Source organism: Podarcis bocagei (assembly GCF_964188305.1).
Source record: "Podarcis bocagei genome assembly, chromosome: 6".
Taxonomy (NCBI): domain Eukaryota; kingdom Metazoa; phylum Chordata; class Lepidosauria; order Squamata; family Lacertidae; genus Podarcis; species Podarcis bocagei.
The window spans coordinates 41,932,910-41,952,278 of record NC_138130.1 but is presented as its reverse complement, the minus strand read 5'-3'; the positions used below and the strand labels follow the sequence as shown (position 1 = coordinate 41,952,278).

General features: G+C 41.8%; 1 protein-coding gene across 3 annotated transcripts in view; it reads left to right on the top strand.

Annotated features, from left to right (window-relative positions):
• PHKA2 (phosphorylase kinase regulatory subunit alpha 2) overlaps window positions 1-19,369 on the top strand; it is a 53,469-nt gene that overhangs the window by 795 nt on the left and 33,305 nt on the right. For all 3 annotated transcript variants that reach the window (XM_081199410.1, XM_081199409.1, XM_081199408.1), the window contains exons 2-14: window positions 2,924-3,118; window positions 10,283-10,441; window positions 11,544-11,591; window positions 12,801-12,969; window positions 13,990-14,072; window positions 14,734-14,814; window positions 15,908-16,006; window positions 16,462-16,608; window positions 16,786-16,839; window positions 17,477-17,599; window positions 18,391-18,486; window positions 18,708-18,815; window positions 19,196-19,274. In XM_081199410.1, the coding sequence (XP_081055536.1) occupies window positions 3,041-3,118; window positions 10,283-10,441; window positions 11,544-11,591; window positions 12,801-12,969; window positions 13,990-14,072; window positions 14,734-14,814; window positions 15,908-16,006; window positions 16,462-16,608; window positions 16,786-16,839; window positions 17,477-17,599; window positions 18,391-18,486; window positions 18,708-18,815; window positions 19,196-19,274 (1,324 nt within the window). In that variant the 5' untranslated portion in view covers window positions 2,924-3,040. The remainder of the gene's footprint in view (window positions 1-2,923; window positions 3,119-10,282; window positions 10,442-11,543; window positions 11,592-12,800; window positions 12,970-13,989; window positions 14,073-14,733; window positions 14,815-15,907; window positions 16,007-16,461; window positions 16,609-16,785; window positions 16,840-17,476; window positions 17,600-18,390; window positions 18,487-18,707; window positions 18,816-19,195; window positions 19,275-19,369) is intronic.

The window sequence follows — 19,369 nt, the reverse complement described above, 5'->3', positions numbered from 1 at the left end:
TTAAAAAATATCAGCCTCTGTGTGTCAAGATAGGCTTCTCCAAAGAGAAATGTTTTAAGCAAAGTGCTAAGTGAAGGCTCCTGCCTGGTATCAGTAAGCGGGGAGTTTCAGAATGTAGGTGCCATTGCACTAAAACTGCAGAAGGATGTGCTGCTTGCAGCACCCACAGATTGAAAAAGTCAGGGGGGCATGTATTGGGTACGGTGGTCTCACGAGTAAACTGTTCCTAAGCCTGTGAGAGCTTTATATACGAATATTAACCCCTTGGACTTGGCTGGTCACAAATTGGGAACCAGTGCTGATCTCTGATCAGAAGTATTATGTGTTGGCAGGGTCTCACACCTGTCAGCACTTGTGCAGCAGCATTCTATACTAAATGCAGCCAAGTGCAAGGGAAGCCCCACGTAGTGTATTATTATTATTTTATTATTATTAATTAAATTTGTGTGGTGCCCTTCATCTGTAGTTCTCAGGGCAGTTCACAGCATAAAAACACAAAATACATAATAAAAAACAGAACCATAACACACACACACACACACACACACACGTGTGTATTGCAGCTATTCGTTCTTGAAGTCACCAGTGCCTTCACTACTGTGGTCTAGCTATTCTGATCTGGGAACAGCCATAACTGTTGTAACAGGTGCAGCTGGTCAAAGGCATGTCTAGTCACTAAGTTTACCTGGGCCTCCAGCAATGTGCTCCTTTAGAGGAAGTTCAGCCCTGTCCAGGGCAGGCAATTGAGCAATTTCTCCAACATGGGAACCACTCGCCCACAACGTCTCCGTTATGTCAGGATTCAGGTTCAGCTTATCTTCCCTCATCCACCCACCGTCTGGGCCCTGGTCCAGAACCCACACGGCCTCCTGATTCAGATGTTATGGAGAAACGGAGCTGAGTGTCATTAGGGTACTGAAGGCATCTTGCCCTGAAACTCCTAATGACTGCTCCCAGCGGCTTCATAACTGCCAGGGGCTGAGAAGCATTCTTTCAATGCCCCTCTCTGGACTCTCTCCCATAGGTAGGACCAGAACCACTGTGGTATAATGCCCTCAATTCCTATTCCATGGAGCTTGTCCAGGAGGGTACTATGGTAGGTGGTATCTAAAGCCATGGAGAGATCAAGAAGCCGGAGCAAGGTTGCACTCCCCTTGTCCAGCTTGCTGTGAAGGTCATCCAAGGACAGCTGTTCAAGGATAGAGCACATTGTTTATGTTCTAAAGAAGACAATTCCAAAGAGCAGCAGCCCTCATTTATAATAAAAAGCATCTAGCAACTTTCAGATACAAGCAGTTGAGGAGGACACCTGCTTTTAAAAAAGTAAAATAGTTTTGCTAAAGTAATACCACAAATAGCAAGACACTGTAATACTCTAAGGCCTTTTTTTTTTTTTTGCTAGCGTAGTCAAACTATCATTTTTGTACCCTCCCTTCTGTTTGTTTTCTGTTTTCAGCAGTGTAACACTGTCATGTTACATCAATAGTGCATCAAATGATAAAAGTTGACCTGGTTACCATGGGTGTACCCGGGTGGCAGCGGGGGCAAATGCCCCCCTAAATCAAGTAAATAAAAATACTTAACTGACCAATTGCATCATTAATAACTCAGTTCTGCCCCCCCCCCCCCGTTACATAAGGATTGCCCTTTAAAATAAATCCTGGCTATGCCCATGCTGGTTACTATTTTTATTTTCATTTTTAATTACCCTGGCACTACTATTGTGCTTCACATTACTTAACCAGAACTAAATGCTCCCCCGCTCCCCGCAAATTACTGGCCACTATTGCTAATTTAGGCTGCAGTCCTATGCGTACGCTTACTTACCTTGGAACTCAACGTAAGCCCCTTTGAACTCAGTGTAAATGCATTGGGCAAAATGGGCAGACAGTAGCTCCCTCCAGGGCATTTCCTTCTCTGAGTTAGACAACTCTGGGATTTGGACACCTTGGACTTAGCTTGCATGTATGGCAAGGTCCTTCCTGAAGCCACATTTTGTTGTGCTGATTTCAAGATACATTTACAGTATTTGGGTTGAGAAATAGAGATGGTGGTAGTTACAGGGGAGACCTCCCTACATTTAAATGCTTTGGAAACTGTTAATTTGAAAGAATGCAGCAGCATTTCTGCAGATTTGGTTGAATGCTTGATTCGGCAAGTTTGCTCCTAGTTTGGGACGCAGGTGGCGCTGTGGTCTAAACCACTGAGGCTCTTGGGCTTGCTGATTGGAAAGTTGCTGGTTCGAATCCCTGCGACGGGGTGAGCTCCCGTTCCTCTGCCTCAGTTCCTGCCAACCTGGCAGTTTGAAAGCATGCCAGTGCAAGTAGATAAATAGGAACCGCTGCGGCCCGAAGGTAAACGGCGTTTCCATGCGCTCTGGCACTCGTCATGGTCCTCCATGCGCCAGAAGCGGTTTAGTCATGCTGGCTACATGACGCAGAAAACTGTCTGTGGACAAACGCTGGCTGCCTCAGCCTGAAAGCGAGATGAGCGCCGCAACCCCATAGTCACCTTTGACTGGACTTAACTGTCCAGGGGTCTTTTATCTTACCTTTACCTTTTATGTTTCTCAGGGTTTTATGAGGGCAGTTGTTATCCATGTACAATGGTTCTTGGTTTTGTTATATACACAGCTAGATGTCTAACGTGGACATAAGATACTGTTGATGACCTTTAGCATAGAAAATGGAATTTGAATGAGGGTGGAAGCTGGATTGTATGTGCCTATGGAGTATGGATATCATTTCAAGGGTACAGTAATATACTGAACAGCTAATATGAGAAGTAGTGAGTTTGCTTCCATGTAACTGTGTATAGGGTTTCTGCTTCAAGAATATAGTTGAGACGGTGAATTATATGTAGGCAAAAGGGGAAACTCCCTGGCTATTTTGTTGACAACTACTCTGTTTATTTTGGAACAAAGATGCCTGCTACCATCAAGACTTACAATTCAGCCCGCTGATGGATGAGTGAGCTATTAGTGCTAAAAGCTGCTAGAAAGACATTGGCGCCTCCAGCCACCCAGCCTTTCTCTTGAAAAATGAGGAGCAGAAGCAACTCTGGAGTCCGTTTAGACGGCTACGCCCGGCTTGTTCAACAGACCATTTTGAGTTATCAGGTCAGTGCCACTACTTACAGGTGAAAGGGTTGTTTCTGTTTTTAACAACCCTCTTTTTCATATTTATTTTTAGCAATCATTGTTTGCTTGCATTTGCTCTGACCTGTAAGATGTTTGCTTTAGCTAGATGTGAAGAGAATATTTTGGATCACAGATTCATGGAATTGCAGAGTTGGAAGGGATCCCGAGGGACATTCAGTCCTGCACCCTGCAATGCTGGAATCTCAAGTAGATCATACGTGATGGGTGGCCAATCCTTGCTTAAAAACTTCCAAAAAAGGAGAGTCCACCACCTCTTGTGGGAATCTGTGCCACTGTTGAACAGCTCTTGCCAGCAGAAAGTTTTTTCCTGATGTTTAGTTGGAATCTCCTTTCTTGTAACTTGAACACATTGGTTTCCTACCCTCCAGAGCAGAAGAAAATAAGCTTGCTCCATCTTCCATGTGAGAGCCCTTTTGATATTTGAAGATGGTGTCCTCTTTTCCAGGCTGAACATACCTAAGTCCCTCAATCATAAGGCATGGTTTCCAGACCGTTTATCATCTTGGTCACCCTCCTCTGCAATCATTCAAGCATGTCAATATCCTTCTCAAATTGTGGTGCCCAGACAGTACTCCGGGTGTGGTCTGACCAAGGCAGAGTGGGACTAAAGTCTAGGTGTTTGATTTCCATGGGTACATTATTTCTGGGTGGGTGGCAACAAACAACCAAGAAACGTTGGTGACGCAGTCTGCAATAGCTCACTTTTATGTGAGTTACCTTCCATAAAGTCCCAAGCATAGACATCATAATGGCCATCTTATTAGATGCCTATGTAATTCTACCGCTCCCTTCCAAAGTTCTTTGAGCAGGCTGAGAAGGCTTTAAATAGTTTTAAATGACTGGCAGATTCCAGTGATCAGAAGGGCATATTGCCCCCTTTTTAAGGTAATGCAGAATGTGGGCAGGGGTCTCTCTCATTCTCAGGCCTCCACATGTCTATCTCTGGTGACAAAGTCATTGGCTTCTGCTGCTTTGGGATTTTGCTTACCAGCCGAGCTTATATCCCCCCTGTTCCTTCCTATCAAATTTTAGCTGAGTTGAGCAGCTGATAATAAAATGCATGGAGTGTTTTTACCCTTGACAGATGCTTCAAGGGAATTTCCTAGCTCACAGGCTTCCCCAAGAGCTTACTTTCTCCTTCCTAGCTTGTCTGCCACATCTCTGCCTACTCCTCACCTTAGAAGCCTGATACATGGTTAAGATGTTTGGCCTTTTGCAGACTGTGTGGAGTGATGCTTTGCTGTAGTAGTTGCTGCTGCTGCTTTTTCAGCACATGTAAAGTTTTCTTTAAGATCACCTGTACATCTCTCCAAAGTTTCTGAGTCCTGACATGTCAATCCTCCTCTCCATTTCCAACATTCACGCTGTGAGTGCCAATTCTCATGTAGCTAATACATAACACCCACCCATAAGAAGGCTTGGGGGAACCCCAAGGTTTGCAAGAGTGTAAAGAAATCTTATGGGGGGAACTGAGGGGAATCCCCTAAATAGCCTGATAAGGGCTGAGCTTGCTCAGTGGGCATGAAATATGGAGGTCACATCCATTTAAAGCATTATTTAACTGTCATGGCTTCCTCCCAAGAATTCTGGCAACAAATTTGTTAAGGTGGCTGTGAGTTGTAGCTCTGTGAGAAATAACCACAGTTCCCAGGATTCTTTGGGGGAATCCATCTTTGTTTAAAGTGGCATAAGACCACTATAAATGCATGATGTGGATGTGCATAACTGTTGGGAGGAAAACCAAGGAGAGGACTGGAATAGAATCCTGAACAGTAGAACTTGACCCAGTGAAACATTTTGCTGCAGGTCCCATGTGGATTATTCCATTTTATTCTTATTTTAACAAAATTTATATGCCGCTTACTCAAATAAAGAACCTCAAAGTGGTTTACAAAAGACAGTAAAATATTCATTAAAAATACCAATAAAAGCGAACATTAAAAACCAGGGAGTTTATATATAGATATAGTCAGTTATTTTAAAACAGTAATTCTTAAATCACTGTTTAAATTCTTAATATTGCATGCTAAAAGTACATGCTTTGTTAGGCTTTCTGAAGCAAATAAAGTTTTTAGCAGTATAGCACAAAATTGGCACCATCGGTTTCCATGTGTAGGTGCCACAGATATCAGTAATACTAACTTGGCTAACAAGTACCTGTGTCTTTTAACCACACATATATTTGTTAAATGTATAATAGTACATTTGTCATGTTTGGATACATTCTGCTACATGGAAATGATACAGGTACAAGAGAATAGTCTCTGTGACTCTTAGGATAGATGTGCCTATAATTGTAGGCATGTGGTTGGCTGCTAGTATTTATTACGTTGTGGCTAAGAAATAAACCATGAGCATTGCAAAAATCTTAGGTAAAGAATAACTGGAGCCATTGGATACATTTGGGCTCCTGGATAAGAATAACAAAATGCTCAAATTCTCCAGTTTGTTGAGCTGAAGGCACCCTATGAGAGAGAGCAGCAGCGTCTTTTGAGGGAGCCTTCAGTTAAAATACTTTAATCTATAGTGATGAGAGCAGGATTTTTTCCATGAGTCACTTTCCAAATATACTTCTCACATAGAAGTGTATGCTGGAGTAGGACAGAATAAAGGGCATAATGCAAATTGCAGACCCTAAAGGTCATTGGCAACTTTGACACCAGACTATGTCAGGAGCAGACTCTAAAGAAGACAATTACAGTAGTATTGTATTTAATATTGTCTGCTGGAATAAGACATCACAACACCAAGCAAACCTCAGTAGAAAACTGAAGAAGATGTCCCACAACAAGTCTAGTGCAACTCCAAAAACTGAGTCACATTTTACTTAACTTGAGGGAAACCTTGAAATATAGAATTAGGAAGACTCCACACTGTACGTGCCAGAGATCCACTGTGGTGTGTGTATGTGCATTTATGAAATCCTTCTGAAGTCAATAGAACCTCTTTAGGATGAGACATGGTGGGTACAAATCTATTTTTGAGAGTGGCATCTTTCTTTTCTTCCTCCCATCCTTCTTAAAACTCTTTTCACACAGTAAATGCCTTGTTTTCCTACTTTCATCTCTTTAGCCTGTGCATGCATCCAGTGCAACAGGATTCTAGGAGGGAATGGGCCATCTGTGGGCTCCTCTCTGGTCCCCATCTCAGTCCCATTATGCTGCCTTCATGTATACATAGGTAGTGCGGGAGAAGGAGACAGGACTCCAATTAGTTCTTTTAACTAAACCAAACCATGGTTTAGTGTGAAGGACCAAAATTTCCCGGAGCAAAGATCGTGGCTGCAGTGCTCTTTCCCCAGTTCTGCTGTTGTTCTGCCACCTGTGGCTAAGCTGTTATTTGGCTTAATGTTGCACCTGAACCTGGGCTTGTAGCTTTTGTGGCTCCATACCAAAAGCTATAATCAAGGTTTGTTATTGGTTTACTGCTTTTGGTTTGCTTGGGGGAGACATACTATGAGCCTGGGTTTGGGTGTAACACAAAGCCAAACCGTGTGGCAGTGGCAGGAGGACTGGGTGAGGAGTGCTGTTGCCACAGTCTTTGCTCTGGGAACCCACAGATATGCTCATTTGCATTAAGACATGGTTTGTGTGTGTCCTGGGTTGTGCAAGCAATGTGCCTGCAACACAAGTGGATCACACTCTGCTTGTGTGTGCGTTTTAACCAAACATTCACCGTTTGTCTGTTTGTTTTTAACAAAGCACGCTATCTGTATTCTGATTCTTATGAGAAAACCGCACAGTTTTATTTCACCACTGAGATGGCTCTAGCATCACTGCACAGCTACAGCGAATCTGATGTTATGTAAGCTGTCGTGTTTACCAGAACTGCACTGTGGGCTAGACTCTGATTCCAGCTTAAATGGGTTTCTTAAATTGTTAATTGTTCTAACAAAGACATTAGAGCTGCAGAATGGTTACACCAGTGTAGCTGAGGATCACATTTCTTCTTCTTCTTTGGTATTATGCACATAGTTTGAATCTCATCATACAGAAAAAAGATAACAAATGTGCAGGTTTCTACAACCTTACAATTCTGCATGTTGTGTATGCTTATCTGCAAGTATGATGGTAGATACACAGCTTTGGTAAACTGTGTTAGTACAGTCTCAGCCAAATCCTCGTCCCAGGTGAATCCCTAATGATTTCACTAAGATTCCTTTGCAACAAAATCTGTTCATGCAGAGTTATTTTCAGTGCCAGAACCACGGCACATTAGTTTTGTGATCACAGTCTGATCATGTAATGGCTGCATTCATTCAGAAGCCAAGAACCTTGGCTTAATAAACTATTCTGTGCATGCATTCTGGTGCATGACTCTTGCTTTGCTCATCACCTCAGCCCTCCCCTGGCATGAGGGGGCAAGTGAGCCAGTGTAGCATGAAATCGAAACCCAGAATCCTGGTTTGTTTCTGTCCCACCTGCCAAGTCACTGGCCAGGGTTCAGTGCTGTTGGCTTATAAATCCTGACTTGTTAGGGACGAACAAACCACAGTCCAACATTTGGATGTCACCCCAAGCTGTTTTATTTACCCGCTCATGCCAGGTGGGGAGTGAGGTGGAAGGAATCAGTATTGTGCACAGTATAATAAGGTTTCTTGGCTTATCGTTATGTGTGAACTTGGCACTGGGTCAGTAAGGCATATCAGTAAGTGGAGATTTCTGAGCCAGAGGGCAGCTTTGCTCTCGCCTGCTCCACGCTTGCCACAGTGATAGTGCCTTCTGCCTGCTCTCCTTCATTCCCATTTGCTGCAATTTATGAGACTCCAGTTCCTTATCATAGCTACTGAGGGTTGGCATGCGCCCAGCAAATAGCATTATCACGATGGCACATAAGGAACTTCCCATCCATCAGTAAGATACTAATGGGACCAGAGACTTACCTTATTTTGGACTTGCCAACTTCACTTAGCAGCTTGAAGGGCCCATCTGTCCAAAATAGAAAATGATTGAACGATAGGACTCTGAACAGTATGAGATCTACAAACCTTGAGAACAACCAGTTGGGTGTTTGTTTTTGGAGTCCTGAGACAGAGTACCGAAAAAGCATCCTGAAAAGATGCAATGCGTCCTTCCAACTTTGCTTTGATCTGTGCCTTTTGCACAGGAGTGTGGCAGTACCGATCCTTTGGAACTCCCTGCCTGTTGATATCAGGCAGGCACCTCCACTGTATTCCTTTTGGTGCCTGCTGAAGGCATTCTTATATAGACAAGTCTATATGTTAAAACTTCGTATGAGTTTTAATTTGTTTTAGTCTATTGTATTGTGGTTTTACCTTTCTGTATGGTTGTAAATTTTTAGTGATAATTTCATTGCTTTATCTTTTCTGTTGAGTTTTCCCCAACAATCAAGCGGTATATACATTTTATGAAATAAACAAATAGAATACAATGATATTTCACCAGTGTACTTACCATGAAGGTTCCTACCTACGTGCTTTAAGCAGGCCTGTGCAGGAATCTTATTCTTGGCTTGACAGTGTAAAGCTGTCAGGCTCCTGGCAGAGACCCCAGGCCAGCTCAGCCCCCAGAGGCCTGGGGCAAGGCTACCCGTCCCTCTGCACGTGCCTGGCTCTTAGTACCATGGATGTGAAAACAGGGAGTTGTAGAATACTTCTCTTTGCATTCACAACTTCATGCTATTGCAGGGAGTGGAAACCAACAGTGCAAAAGCACAGAGTGACTTCTAAGCTCAGTTCCTTTCTCACCACACCCTTCTCACTTTTTACTCCTTGTCCCTTTGGCACCAAGACATAATTTGGGTAGTATGATTAGTTATGAGTCGGTGTCTTCCACAAGCACATGGGCAGTCTTTATGTTTACGTGCTAGTTATTTATTTTTGTATCTTACAGCACAGCCCTAACCATGTCTTACTCAGATGTAAACCCTATTGAATTCTGTGGGGCTTACTCCCAGGTGTGTGGGGCTGGGATTAAAGCCTTAGATGATTCATTACCACGCAAGAGCAAATTCCAATTCCAAATCCAATTCCAAAATAAGTTGTGTGAACTCCTGTATATCTTCATTTAAAATGTAAGAAATGTTTTTAAATGCCATGGTTTTGCCCAAGGTAAGCAAACCCCCCTAACCCCTTATTTTATACTGTATTTTACTAAGACTTTATTCCCTCAAAAGTTTAATAATTAATAGGTTTAGGGATAAAAATAGTCCACACACAACCCAGCTCTCCCTGTGACCTTGAAGCATAAGGACAGTTGATAACAGCCGTTGTGGCTCTGTAATATTTCACAACGTTTCAAAACCTAAAGATCATTCTCTGTTCCTGTGCACAGTCAGTTCCCCAGAAACCTCCTCCTTAGAATGTTCCATTACTCCTCTGGCTCTGAGCCCAGAATGAAGCTGCTAAAACACACACCCTCCTTCTTTTTCTTCCCATAGCACAGAAATGAGTGCTGTAATTGACCTACGTCTAACATGCAATATTAGACAAAAGTACAGGTTCCATACAGACATGTGAACCTGTGTGTGTGTGTGTGTGTGTGTGTGTGTGTGTGTGTGTGTTTGCTCCCCCCCTTTAAAAAACCCCTGAATGTAGCTTCCAATACTGCAAATTTCAGTGTAGAAGCGGCAGGAGTAAAAAGCCTGCTCAGACAGTATTTCTCTGACCTTTTCTCTTCTCAAAAAGCCACACACACCCCAGCTGATTTTTAGCTTACAGGAAAAAAGATGAGGCTATGTTTCCTTGTGAGGTGAAAAGCAATGGAGGAGTGGTTTTGAGAGGGGCGTGGGGGACATCCCAGATGGAAAAGTTTAAAAGAGTTCCTTTGCTTTGGTCTAGCATATGGCTTCTTCAGGCAGCTGTAGGGGCCTCATCGCTTTGCAATCCAGGCCCAACCATAGTTTCCATTGGACCGCTGGCGATGTAGCGGCCAAATGCAGGAAGAACACCCATGAGAAATGGGTGAATCTACCTCATTCATACTTTCTGAAACAGTACCTGAACCTATGATTCTATGGTTTCCCCAGTGAAATTCGCACTTCTCTGAATTTTGTGGTACAGTTCTCTAGCCAAGTAATGTGTACAAAAATGCACACGCTAGGGTAAGGTGTGCTTAGAAGTGCTCAGGCTGTTTAACCCTTAAAAAAAAATTCTTCTTTCAGAACCCTGTTACAGGACTGCTCTCCGCCAGTACTGAGCAAAAGGATGCTTGGGTACGAGATAATATTTACAGCATTTTGGCTGTGTGGGGCTTGGGGATGGCCTACAGGAAGAATGCAGATCGGGATGAAGATAAAGCCAAAGCATATGAATTGGAGCAGGTATGTCTTTGGATCACTATTTACTTTCTGTTATGATATGTAAAGATGAATTTATTTACTTCTCTACAAGTGAATAAACATACTGTCATTTTCAGTGCATAGTGAATCCTGCTTAATTTATGGGTGGTGTTAAAAAATTGAAAAGTGGTAAGATCAAAGCAATGGATGAGATTTGGGGGAAGCAGCCGTTTGATGATTGACTTCATAGATCCATTACCCACGTTTAAAGGACAATTAAGGGTCCCCCTTTGTACAGTAATGATATGTGAGCTTCTATAGCTCCATTCACAGGCTCACCTGAAACAAGCTCAATTTTAGGCCCAATTCCTAACAGGCTCAAATTTTGACATTTTGGGTGCATTTCAAGCTTCATGGAAGCCAGATTTCCTCACAAGTTCCTTCTGATGCCCACTTCTCAAATCTCATCTGACTTTTATAGCAGCAATAGCAATCTTTCTTTCTTTCTTTCTTTCTTTCTTTCTTTCTTTCTTTCTTTCTTTCTTTCTTTCTTTCTTTCTTTCTTTCTCTCTCTCTCGGTCTTATTCTTTGCTATGGCCCCAGAAACTCAGGAAATCTTTATGTCTTAGGGGGTGCTGCAAAGCATAATGAATGCTGTTCCTGTTGCTTTTATTGCTACTGCCACCACCACCACCTGGTAAGTTTCAGTGGCAAAAAGGAAGAGGGTGACTGAAATGGCAGAGGGAGCTAATGCTGGGCCTGGTGCAGAGCTAATCATGATCTTAATACAAACCAGAAATATTTGGGATTTGCCTTGTAATTAGCTTGCCAATTTTGAATTGGCAACATTTGCCTGCTGTGTCCCTGAGGAAAACTCTGAGCTTCTATTTATAGCGTAGGAATGATTATTTAAAAAAATTCTTTTGGTTCTGTGACCACCCAATCACTTTAGCCGTGACATAAAGCAATTGCTTATTGTTCTAGCTTGTATCTTTGTCATAAAATCAGGTTACGCAGCTGAGCAAATTTTCTTAAATGTATAGGCTAGTTTTGTAAATGTTCTTTTTTTTTTACACGAGCATTTATCATTAGTTATTAAGACCCCAAATAATGTTTGCATGCTTCTTTAATTATATTCCTGCAGAACGTTGTGAAACTGATGCGGGGACTTCTGCAATGTATGATGAGACAGGTAATGATAAACAGGATGACTTGTGTTCTGTTATTTTCAGTGGCATGACCAGGTTTAATGATAACAATGCAATTTTAGGTGTGACGAATGCGACACACTGCAGAAGGCAGGTTCAAACAAAGTAGTACTTTCGGCATACTGAAAGTAGTACCTAGCTGCTCCTCTGAAACCATTTCCACCCGTGGGAGGGAAAATGCATTTTGGACTTTGCAAGCTAAAATGAGTCCAACTAAAATGAATTTAAGGGCAGCCTGCCATGAAATGGATCTTACATATAAAACTATTTTAAGTGCATGTTCTATTTATACAGCATACCTCTCTAGTATAAATGAAATAATCCTCCTTCTTGGAATTGCAGTACGCTAGTGGCCTAAGGAACAGTGGGAGTTATTGTCCCATGCAAATTGCAGATGTGAGAAGACCCCCCACTCTCTTTATTGCACCAGAGTGCAAATGACTGAAGACCTTAAACCACCCCCCATGCCTAGGTTCTGGCAAACGTCATCCTCTTCCCACACTGGCTGTTTCTGCAAGAAAAAGTTTGCACTTGAGAGCAAATGGTGTGATTAACATTGTGCATAGTTGGGCGCTTCAAGTGGTTAAAACAAAAAACACATAATCTCCCTGTTTCCGTCTCCCTAGCAATTTCACTATAGGTACACATGTGAACTTACTGTACATGATCAGTGATTGAGAGATTGTGTTCAATGTTTTTAATTTGACATTTTTATCCTTGGGCTAGAATCCACGACATTTTAGCCCCAGTGCAGTGTATTTGGAATACTTTCTTTTTCTTGTGTGGTTGCTGAGAACTAAAAACACTACCTAATTCTTCCAGGCCCAAATATTGGCTAGGATGATGTCCATTTGGATATTTCCTTCCTTTATATAAGTCCAATGTTGTATAATGTTGTGTAAAGGATGCCTGATTTCTTTTTAGCGGCTCTGTTTCCCAGTTAGAAGCTTTTATCTGTGTGTCAGTCTTCGAAACAATCTAAGAGGCAAGCCAACGTGACTGGCTGTTTACAGTAAATTTCCACAGCTCTATTCAAGAGACTTCATTGGTTTGTTGAAGAGGAAATAATTTGTTTTAAGAGGCCCACCCCCTTTAAATTATACTGTACCAAAATCTAGACTGAGTCAGAATTATTATTTTGAAAATGTTTATGACTAAAGAACTACTTTCAGAATATTGCTTGTTTTTCTTAGGTAGATAAGGTTGAGAAGTTCAAGCACACACAGAGTACCAAGGACTGCCTGCATGCCAAATATAATACAGCCACTTGTGGTACAGTAGTTGGAGACAATGAGTGGGGACATCTGCAAGTAGATGCAACTTCCCTTTACCTTCTCTTCTTGGCTCAGATGACAGCATCAGGTAAGCTACTGTGGAACTCATTGTTCTTTTCTAACTTAGGACAGTTATAATCAGCAAGCAACATTTCACCCCTCAAAAAAAATCACATTTAGTATCAGACTTGCCTTTTAATATAGTCCATATGTCTGCTTAGTTACAGATTAGAGTGGACAAGTTGCCTTCCAGATCTCCTGTAGTTGTTTGAATGGCTTGACCTTTTATGGAATGACAGTGACTTACTATTGTGTTCCATTTTTATCTGGTTTTGAATCTGAACACTCTAAAATGGTTTTGTTAAGTTGTTCTTGGTTGATTGTTTTGCAAGGGACATCTTTCAACAGGGATGAGGAATCAGTGGCCCTCAAAATGCTGTTGGACTTCAGTTCCCATCAGCCCAATGTAGCATGGCCAATGATTAGGCATGAAGGGGAGTTGTGGTCCAACAACTTCTGGGTGACCACCTCTTCCTTCAGTGAAAGCACCTACTCATTCATGAATCCTTTTCATTTTTGTGCAAGGGTACATGGCAACTCGTATTTGCAATGTGTTACCAAGGACACTCATCCTATAGATGACTGACAGACTGCCCACCAACAGATGGTTGTTTCAGTACTTAACAATCTGTACTTTAAATGCTTCTTATTGCCAAAGAATTATTTTGCTTTAGTTAAGTGTTTAAATCACAGGCATGATGTATGGCACTCATGGGAGTCTGAGATTATGGAATAAGGTTATCACTGGAAAAGCCCATCTCCATTTAAGAACTGAGCATGCATTTTATTTTAGACAACACCTTTCACAGAATTAAAAGCTATTTTAAACATTGTCTTGTGCAGTTGGTTACACCTATCATTGTTTAGGCCATTGTTCTATGGGGTGGAGCGAATGGGTCCTCAACCAGCAGTTGTCTATAGTGTAACACACAATTTACATGCAGAAGTTTTTCTCAGTGCTCTACCAGGAGCATAAGAACCCCCAAATGGAACTATTGACTGGAGTTAAGGTAATATGTATCCCTAATGGTGGCTCTTTCTTATTTAGGATTGCGTATTATATTTACGCTTGATGAAGTTGCCTTTGTACAGAATCTCGTGTTTTACATAGAGGCTGCCTACAAAGTTGCTGTAAGTATGCTGAAGGTCATTTTATTTATTTATTTCAAATAAAATTGAAATAATGTATTGGAACAAACCAGGATCTTAAACTAACTCCCAACCATTGTTTAAGAATGAATGAATGAATCTTTATTTGCATCAGCAATCGGCCATAGCAATAAAACAACAATACAATATACAAAGAATAGAGATAAAAGGTCAATTATATAAAATACATTTTATGGTTTTGAATCAATAGTCAAATAGTGGATCTTATTCTGATTTCCCCAGCTAAAAACCTTGCAACCTTTGCTGTCACCTGCTCATCTTGATCTGCCAAGAGAAAGGACACTGTGGCAGTGGTTTAAGATTCTGACTTTTTCTTTTAGTGGTAACCATAGTTTCCTGGTTTGGCTATAACAGGAAACTATGATTAAGTAATCCAACAAGTATAAAATTGTGGTGTGACAAGAATGAAGGATGGAAGAAGGGGTAGAACGAGGAAGGAGTATGCAAGCAAAAGCCTTGCGCATATGTCAGCTTAATGTGTGAACCAAACCCACTGAGTAGTGTTGCTTTAGTTCTTCTCTCTTAGTCACAATAGTGTATGCGCAGTCCACATCTACATATGTGTGTCTCTGGATATGATAAGTTGCTTTTTAATTCTGCTTTCCTCTTTCTTTTGTTTCAGGATTATGGCATGTGGGAACGTGGTGATAAGACGAACCAGGGCATCCCTGAACTGAATGCAAGCTCTGTAGGAATGGCCAAGGTGAGATGGTTGTTGCTTTTGTTTTTGTTTTTTACTGTAAACTAACAATAGTATGCTATAATGATAAATGCAATACTTCTACTCGTTGATTTTTGTGAAACTTACTTCCAGTTCAGTGTTGCAATCCAGGACTATTGCAATAAATAGAAGGTTTGCTATTGATTTCTGATGGGTCTTGATTGTACTTTTCCCAACAGTAAACAGCCACTGTGCTGTTGTTCAATGGATAGAATATTTTGAATTTGAACTAAGAGATGGTAATTCATTTTCCTGATTTAAACACACACATACACACAGAGCCAGTGTGGTGTAGTGGTTAGAGCTCACCCCATCACGTGGATTCGAACTGCCGACCTTCTGATCGGCAAGCCCAAGAGGCTCAGTGGTTTAGACTACAGTGCCACTCGTGGACTTTACCTTTAGTGGTTAGAGTGTTGGACTAGGACCTGGGAGGCCAGGGTTCAAGTCCCCTCTCAGCCATGAAGCTCACTGTATGACCTTTGGGCAGTCACTGCCTTTCAGCCCAGCCAACCTCACGGGGTTCTTGTGGGGAGAATCATGTCTGCTACTTTGAGCTCCTTAGAGAAAAGGTGAGCTATAGATTTAAACAGTAAATAGTATCACAATTTCCTGGAGCTGGTGCTGGTATGATGATTTTCTGTGTGATATTCAGCTATATGTACTGAGCTCCTTCAATTCAGCGTAGCTGCTATGGCAAGCTTCCATAACGTGGGAGTGATTTTCAGCCTACACCACCCAAGTAAAGTTAAAAGCAGGCTTAATTCAGTGATCTTGAGAAAATATGCAGCACTTTGAAGCCATTCTTAACTGTTTCTTCTTCCAAGTGAATTTGGTTGGAGCAGGCTATTAAAGTCCACTGTCAATCTGCAATAGGAAAATATTGCAATCTCTCTTAAGGGATTCTTATGAAGAAAAGTAAGATAAAGATTTTGTGCCATTTGGCTATATGCACATACATACATACGTGTGTGTGATTGTTTTAATAGTTATTCAATTGCCATCTCATTCATTACCAATACTTGAACTTTTCAATACTTAAAAAGTTACTGAGCACACACATATGTTTCTGAAGGCTGCACTGGAAGCAATTGATGAACTGGACCTTTTTGGAGCTGGAGGAGGACACAAGTCAGTTATTCATGTCCTTCCAGATGAAGTTGAGCATTGTCAGGTAAATCCAATTCTCCTTTCTATCTCAAAGAAAGTACAGCAAAGCACCCACCCCCTTATAAGCTCTGACTAGCCCCCTCCCCTAGAAATAGACATCAAATTATGGTTGCACCACCAAATTCAACTGGGTGCTATTTTCAGCTATGGAAGCTGAAGATCTGGGAATACCAGCATTTCATAACTGATGGGAAATTCCTATTAGTTCTCACGGTTTTTCATGATAGCAGCCTAATTCTGTTGCCGGATGGGCCAGCCATTGCTGTATCCTGCCAATGCAGCAAATTCCCCTCCCGTGTGAATTACCATAGTTTATTAGAAAATAGTTTGTAAGATTTTATATCAAAAGTGATCAGGGTGCTCTTTGTTGGTCTGATAAAACACTTTGGCATGAAACTAAATGTTTTTATTTTGTCTTTGTCTTGTCTTTTGCTGGTGCTCTGTGTATATTCCACTCAGTCTATTCTGTACTCCATGCTGCCAAGGGCCTCCACCTCAAAAGAGATTGATGCTGGACTTTTGTCCATTATTTCTTACCCAGCCTTTGCTGTAGAGGATATGAATGTTGTGAATGCTACGAAAAACGAAATTATCACCAAGCTGCAGGTAAGAGTTTCATTTTGGCTTCTGAACAAATCTTCCATTCATTTATCTATAGATGATAAGCTTGGCCATATTTGTTATTAACAGATGAAGAAAGCATGTTCTGTTTGATTAAGAACAAAAGATGCTTATATAAAATATAACAATGCTTTTATACTACAACTAATTTGTTTTTTACAGGGACGGTATGGCTGCTGCCGTTTTATTCGAGATGGCTACAAAACACCAAGAGAAGTACTGTTTCTGAAACTGTCACTCATTTTTATTTGCATGCCACTTTTCCATGGTGAACGTCCAATATCAGAATTGTTTTTAAAATAGCAACCCTGTGGGGGGGGACCTCATTAGGAGTGGAATGTACAAGGAGATAAGCATAACCCTTTCCATCCCTGCTGTGGTCCCAAGGAAAGTTGCTTTACCTTCCTATTCACACACACAGCAAGGTTGATGTTAGCCCTGGAAGTTATGCTTCCATAGGCATCAGTGAGAGCTTTCCACTCGGGGTTAACTTCAGATGGCGGAAGATTTTTGTTAGAACTGTAGCATGGGGAGAAAGAGTAAACTGACCACCCTGAGACAGCTGTTCTCATTCTGATTTAATTTTTTTAAGTTGCACATTAATTGTAATCATTCAATTGATATGACATCTAGATTGGCCCTCAGTGCCAAGCTGGTATATCTGTGCTTCTAAGCTAATTTCAGGTTTGGCACAGTCCTTTGAAAAGCTAAGTGCTGTGTGCAACAAAATGGAACAGAGAAGGGAATTCTTCTGCTAGGTGAAACTCCTTGGAGATTTGGCAGAATACAAGCATAATACATTGTGAAATAGCACTGTAATAATAAAGCATGACATGAGCAATTACATTTCTAGGATCCGAATAGATTACACTACGATCCTGCTGAGCTCAAGTTATTTGAGAACATAGAATGTGAGTGGCCTGTATTCTGGACCTATTTCCTAATTGATGGAGTGTTTAATGGAGACAGAATTCAGGTAAGGGACATGATAAGTTGAAACTGTAATAATTATTGTAGCAGGTGTTTATGAATCAGCTAAGCTCCAGTAATTGGGTAGAAGAGGATGGGCAATCTGATCATTCCCCCTACCTGCAGCTCTTGCACTTACCGTGAGGCATCCTAGACATCTCTGTTTAAAGGAATTAATGTCCTTGTGCTGAGAGGACAAGTAATCTCTGCTTAAGATTTTAAGGAGCTGCCACCAAACTGGACTAAATGATGACCTCACTCAGCATGATACAGCTTCATAGGGTCCCTTTCATCAGGCTTATATCATGGCACCAACTATAATATCTATGTGGCCAGAAAGGGAGAGAAAGACTAGAGTGTTTCCCCCCCCCCCATTTTCTCCAGTTTCACCCCCATTTGCTCCACAGCACTATAAGCTGCGGGGCTGTGCTGCTCTCCTCACACAGTGCTGCCTCGCCTCCCGCCTGCAAGGTCTCCTGCACAGCAGCACTTCACATTAACTCAGTAGCAGTGCCCGTGGCACCAGAGATGGGAGCTCTAAACTCAACCCTGTGGCCTTAACATTGTAGCATCAGGTGCTTCACTCATTGAAGGTGACGAGAGAAGGCCTCGTCTTTGTATGCAAGGGATGTTGGACTCTTCTTATGTTCTTTTGTTCATGGGGTCTCTGACACGGACACTTTTCACAAAGAGGATGTTGCCAGTGTTCCCAGCACCGCATAGGTACTCTTCCAGTTGTTAAAAAAAAACAAAAACCCATGAGCTTCAGTTCCTTGGTCCTTGTCTTGCACTTTGTAGGTACAAGAGTACAGAGATGCTTTGGAGGGGATACTCATTAGGAAAAAGAACGGGATTCTTCTGATGCCAGAACTATACGCTGTTCCTCCAGATAAGGTAAGACAATGTGGAACATGCCTGGTTTTGTAAATTGTCGACCTCTGACACACCATGTGTTTCGCCCAATTATGTATGAATGTTGTGCTGTCCATTTTCTGTGATATATTTTAACCTTTGGGATTGTATTCAGCTTTAGATTTTAACAAGTGCTACACCCTCATAAATCCTTGGTACGTGTGATGTGTGAACCTGTTCGCATTCTTTGTTTCATTTGCTAGGTGAATGAAGAATATGAGAATCCTCACACAGTGGACCGTGTCCCAGCTGGAAAGCTTCCTCATCTGTGGGGCCAGTCATTGTACATTCTCAGCGCCCTCCTAGCAGAGGTAACTATGTTTGACACAGCTTTGACAATTATGACAGGTTCCTTTGACCTTATCGTCCCCTTTTCTAGTTGCATTAGAGATCAGATTTCTTTCAGCAGTGGCTGGAAATAATTTTCAAACTGGAAAATTATCGGAGCCAACTCTGCCCACTTAGACCAGCCTTCTTCTTAACTTGGGGACTCCACCTGTTGTTGCATGCCAACTCCCACCAGCCCTAACCGGTGCAGCCAATTGTGAGGGATGTGTGGTCCAACAACATCTTGGTACCCAAGGCTGCCTGAAACCTCAATGGTTTTGCACAATCATGAAGCTTCCTTCTTCTGTGCCATTGTCCAGGAATGCACTCGCTTAAATCTGTATAATTTTCCTCACCTTCGCAGGGATTTCTGGCTACTGGTGAAATCGATCCATTAAACAGAAGGTTTTCAACCGCTTTTAAGCCCGATGTTGTTGTTCAAGGTTGGTGGTTATTGTTACACAATTTTTTACTTAACCCCAGCACAAATTAAAGGAAAAAGGAAATAAAAATGATGTGCTTTTACCTCTCCATCAAG